The 4,553-nt window shown below is 40.4% G+C and overlaps 1 protein-coding gene across 1 annotated transcript; it reads left to right on the top strand.

The window, feature by feature from the left end:
• The first annotated feature begins 6 nt into the window (after positions 1 to 6).
• On the top strand, positions 7 to 3,440 carry LOC118599539 (NLR family CARD domain-containing protein 3-like). Its single transcript, XM_036215015.1, has 2 exons — positions 7 to 764; positions 3,250 to 3,440. Exons 1-2 carry the CDS (start codon positions 64 to 66, stop codon positions 3,437 to 3,439), a joined length of 891 nt encoding a protein of 296 aa, XP_036070908.1. The 5' UTR covers positions 7 to 63; the 3' UTR covers position 3,440.
• The last annotated feature ends 1,113 nt before the right edge of the window (positions 3,441 to 4,553 follow it).

Below are 4,553 nucleotides of genomic sequence, written 5' to 3'. Positions count from 1 at the left end.
GACAGGGAGGTTCTTCTGAAGCTGGGGAGGCTGGCATTTGATCACCTGGAGAAAGGAAACATCATGTTCTACCAAGAAGACCTGGAGCAGTGTGGTCTGGATGTCACAGAGGCCTCAGTTTACTCTGGAGTTTGTACTGAGATCTTCAGAAGAGAGTGTGAGATCTTCCAGAAACCGGTCTACAGCTTTGTTCATCTCAGTGTTCAAGAGTTTCTGGCTGCAGTCTACATGTTCCACTGTTACTCCAAATGGAAGGTCATTGAAGACTTCCTTAAGAACAACATGAAGAACCCATCCCTGGATGAGTTTTTGAGTAGAGTCATGAAGAAATCCCTGCAGAGTCAAACAGGACACCTGGACCTGCTTGTTCGCTTCCTTCATGGTCTCTCTGTGGAGTCCAACCAGAGACTCTTAGGAGATCTGCTGGGTCAGAGGAAGAATAATCCAGGAACCATCCAGAGAGCCATCAACAACCTGAAGAAGATCAACAGTAAAGGAGTCTCTCCTGACAGAAGCATCAACATCTATCACTGTCTAATGGAGATGAAGGACCTCTCAGTTCATCAGGAGATCCAAGAGTTCCTGAAGTCAGAAAACAAGTCAAAGAAGGAACTCTCAGAGATCCACTGCTCAGCTCTGGCCTACAGTCTGCAGATGTCAGAAGAGGTTCTGGATGAACTGGACCTGGACCAGTATAAGAACAACACATCAGCTGAGGGTATACGGAGACTGATCCCAGCTGTGAGGAACTGCAGAAAGTTCAGGTGAGTCCAGAAGTGATTGTGATAATGAATCAGATAGTGTTCAGATCTTCAACATTCATTGTCTAACATTTGTGGTTTCACATTTCAATCTAACTCCAGCATTAGAGGGATCAACACAAAGCAGCATTTAGGCCCGATATGAATTCTCCAATTCTCCCTCTCCTCCCTTAGCCCTCCCCCCATCATTTATCCCTCTGTGCTTGCTCAAAAAGGAGGGTGATGAAGAAATAGTGTCTAAAATTTCGTACGTGACTTTTGTTCAATGACGTCATCAATATCAACGGTCCGCTAGCATTAGCTCAGATCTTCCAGCGCTTAAATATCCATAACAAATACAGTTTTATAACTTTAAAAAGGTCATGCTACAACATAAAGTCATTACTTACATTTAAATGTAAACATCTGTGGTTCAGATTGCACCAAAGTGACCTTCCTGATTCTGTCAAAAAGCTAACTGCCTTTAATCTTTCTCATTGATGTCTCCACTTAGAGCCGCAACTATGGACTTCTTAGTGATCATCTATTCTGTTCAGTTTTCCATTTAGACTTCCGTCTAATCAGATTAAAAAAAATGAAAGGATTGAAAATAATTGGAAATCAAAAGATGACAGAAGAATATCTGTTTTTCACACATAGCTGGTCTTTTTAGCTAAAGTTAAGGGTCATAGTCGTCCTAAAATCTAATCCAGAACCTTCTGAATGGTTTGTCAGTCCTTCTAGAAGCACATTTCTAAAAATGCTCTTTCTTTTGATCATCATCTTCTTTCTAGAGAAATCATTGATCTGTGAATGAAAAAGTTTGATAACTAAAAGAAGAAATGGAAGCAGAAACTGATTATTTCTTCTGATCTCTTTGGTTCCTTTAGTTCAGTCAATCATCTGTCATCATCTGCATTCATAGAGTTTCTGAAGATCTCAGCCCTACACACAGAAGTGCCGACAGAAAATCAGGAAATCTGTCTGATGTCTGCTTTTTCATGAGCTTTTATCCATTGAAAGGACTCATGTTTTAGACGTCTTTTTTCTTTTTTTCTGGATTATTATTTCTCTGGTTCTTCATGAGTGAAGCCTGAATGTTGATCTACATGTTCTAAATGGAATGAATGAGTCAAAGAAGCTGTGAGGCAGAAATGACAAAGAGGAATCTGAATACTGGTAAAGTTCTTTCCATCCACTCTGAATGAATGAAGCTCCTGTAGCTCTGCTTTAGAACAGTCTTTCTGAACTCCAGTCTCCAGGAACCACCAACCTGCATGGTTCCCATCTTACCTGCTTAAGCACACCTGACTGAACCCATCATGGAGTTCTACAGAGACGGATGATTCAGACTGATGGGTGTGTTTACGCAGAGAAGCAGAAAAAGCATTCAAGATGGAGGCCCTGAGGACTGGAGTTCAGAAAGAAAGCTTTAGATCACACAGACTGAAGCTGTGGCTGTTTCTGAACAGCGGAAGGTCACCGTGAGAGGCAGATCATGATACTTCCACTGCATGCAGCTGCAGAGACAAGAAGAGGAGCAGGTATCTGGCATCAGCTGTGGATGCAGACAGTTGTTCATGGATGTGTCAGCACAGAGAGCTGCATGTTAATCAGTGACTGCACTCATGTTCACGCCAATGCTGCAGCTGATCCTGAAGGAGACGTCGTCGTGGAAACAGGTTCCTGAAGCTCATCTTCAGGATCAGACAGAAAAGGATGCAGATGTTCTTCTAGAAAATGAAACAAAGATGAAGTCAACAGCCGTCTGCAGAGTTTGATTGTATTTCACCTTCAAACCCAAAAGAACAATAATGCTGAGTCATCATTCCACAGGGAGTTCAGAGGAGCAGAGAAGTGAAGAAACACTTTCATGTCAGTCAGCTGCTAACAGAATAGGTGTTTCCATGACAACAACACAAACAACTTCAAGTATCAATTAAAGATTTACAAAAGCTCTTTAAGAATAGAAGCAGTCACTTTATCGTCTTTCTACCAAGAAGAACTTCTGGAAAGTTCTACTTGAAGGTTGGTGCTGCTGTGGTTCTGTGCATGATGAGAGACATGGATCTGAGGAGGAAACTGGATCAAAAGTTCTGAAGAAGAACAGGAAGAGGAACTCTTGTTGTTTACAGCTTCACAGCTGAAAATAGAAACCATACGAAACGTGAAAACAGAAAACTCAACAGAAAACTGGATCAGAACCATCATTTAAAAACTGTCAACATTCATCATCATGATGTTCAGAGTGACAGCAGTCAGTCTCTGTGATCCAGATGTTCTAATGTGAACTTTGTGGTTCAGCATGAAGCTCCATGGAGCTCCAAGTTCTCTCCTCCAGCTGCAGATGAAAGCAACACAAAGATGAAGGTCTGAGAGAGACTGATGAGGAGGACTGTTTCATGATGAAGATGAAGTTCTGATGAAGAGACAAATGTCCAACTGGAACTTCATCACAGCCTGAATTCATCAGTAGATCACTTGTTTCTGTCTTTCTTTCTCTTCTCAGACTTCCATTCCGATGTGAACTCTCAGAGACTGACTATGAAATTGTGGCCTCAGCTCTGAAGTCCAACCCGTCCCACCTGATGGAACTGGACCTGACCTTAAATGACATCCAGGATTCATCCATGGAGGTTCTGTGTTCTGGACTGAAGAGTCCAAACTGCAGACTGCAGACTCTGAGGTCAGAACATTGAAGCTGCTGGTTGGTTAATTTCTACATTTGTAGTTCTTCACTGAAGCTGAAAGGTTTCTGGAGTTTCCAGAAATTGAACATCTTTGATTGTTTGAAGAGTCTCCAGTTGAAGAAAAAAAGTTGTTTAGATTTTCTTTAGAATAAAGATGTTTCCATGGCAACAAAGGGTTCAGCTGTGAAACATTTCACAGATTTCTGAGTTTGAAGATTCAGAAAACAAACAAGAAATCAAACTAATGACAGACTAGTCATCCTGATCAAACCTGAAAGCTAATCAAGGTCAAAGCTCAAATCAGACACAGCAGAGCATGTGAGCATGCACGTACATGCACAAACACACACAAGTGTGATTGCAGATTAGAGAGGAACGGCAGAGAAAGGAGATTTTTTGTGCAGAGAAATGAAAGAACTGAGTAAACCTGCAGAGTCGGATCTGCAGCTTCATTTCGGTTTAATGTCAGACTATATTTTCAAGGACCGGCTTCTACCAGGTGGAAGTTGGTGTCTGATGTTTTTTTTTTTAAAGCTCCCAGGTTCTGTAAAATCCTTTTTTTCACAATGAAATTGCTCGGATCATTCTACAGAGCCAATGGGCTATGGGTCATTTAGATGGGAGTGAAATATTAGAATACTTTCCAAAGACTCAGACTTAACACTGTTGTGTATTGTTTTTTCATACAAGAAAAGATTAAGATCAACAGAGTTAAGAGTAAACACTATATAAGATTAACAATATTTGATATAAGATTAAATGCAAAATACAAAGAGAATTAGTTTAGCGTCAGCACGCTGCACCACAGCAACTCTTCTCTCAGACATCAGTGGTCCAGAGTGTCAGAATATCTCAGTCTTCTGTTCTCTCTAATGGTTCCTCTGTGTGGAACGGTTTCCAACGTGAACCAGAGTCTGTCAGTCAAAAACTAAACTTTAACATTTAAATAAAACATTCATGTTCATATTTAACATTTAAATTGAGATAAAGAGATGATACTTCAGTTGTTCTCAGTGGTACAACATTTTAAAAGATACTCTTTGTCCAAAGCATCATTTATACATTTAAACAACAATTTATTGTGAAAATATTTATGACTGACAATAAATAAAAAGTTCATAGA

This window comes from Oryzias melastigma, linkage group LG2 (assembly GCF_002922805.2).
Source record: "Oryzias melastigma strain HK-1 linkage group LG2, ASM292280v2, whole genome shotgun sequence".
NCBI lineage: Eukaryota > Metazoa > Chordata > Actinopteri > Beloniformes > Adrianichthyidae > Oryzias > Oryzias melastigma.
This window is presented reverse-complemented; position numbering and strand designations above follow the sequence as displayed.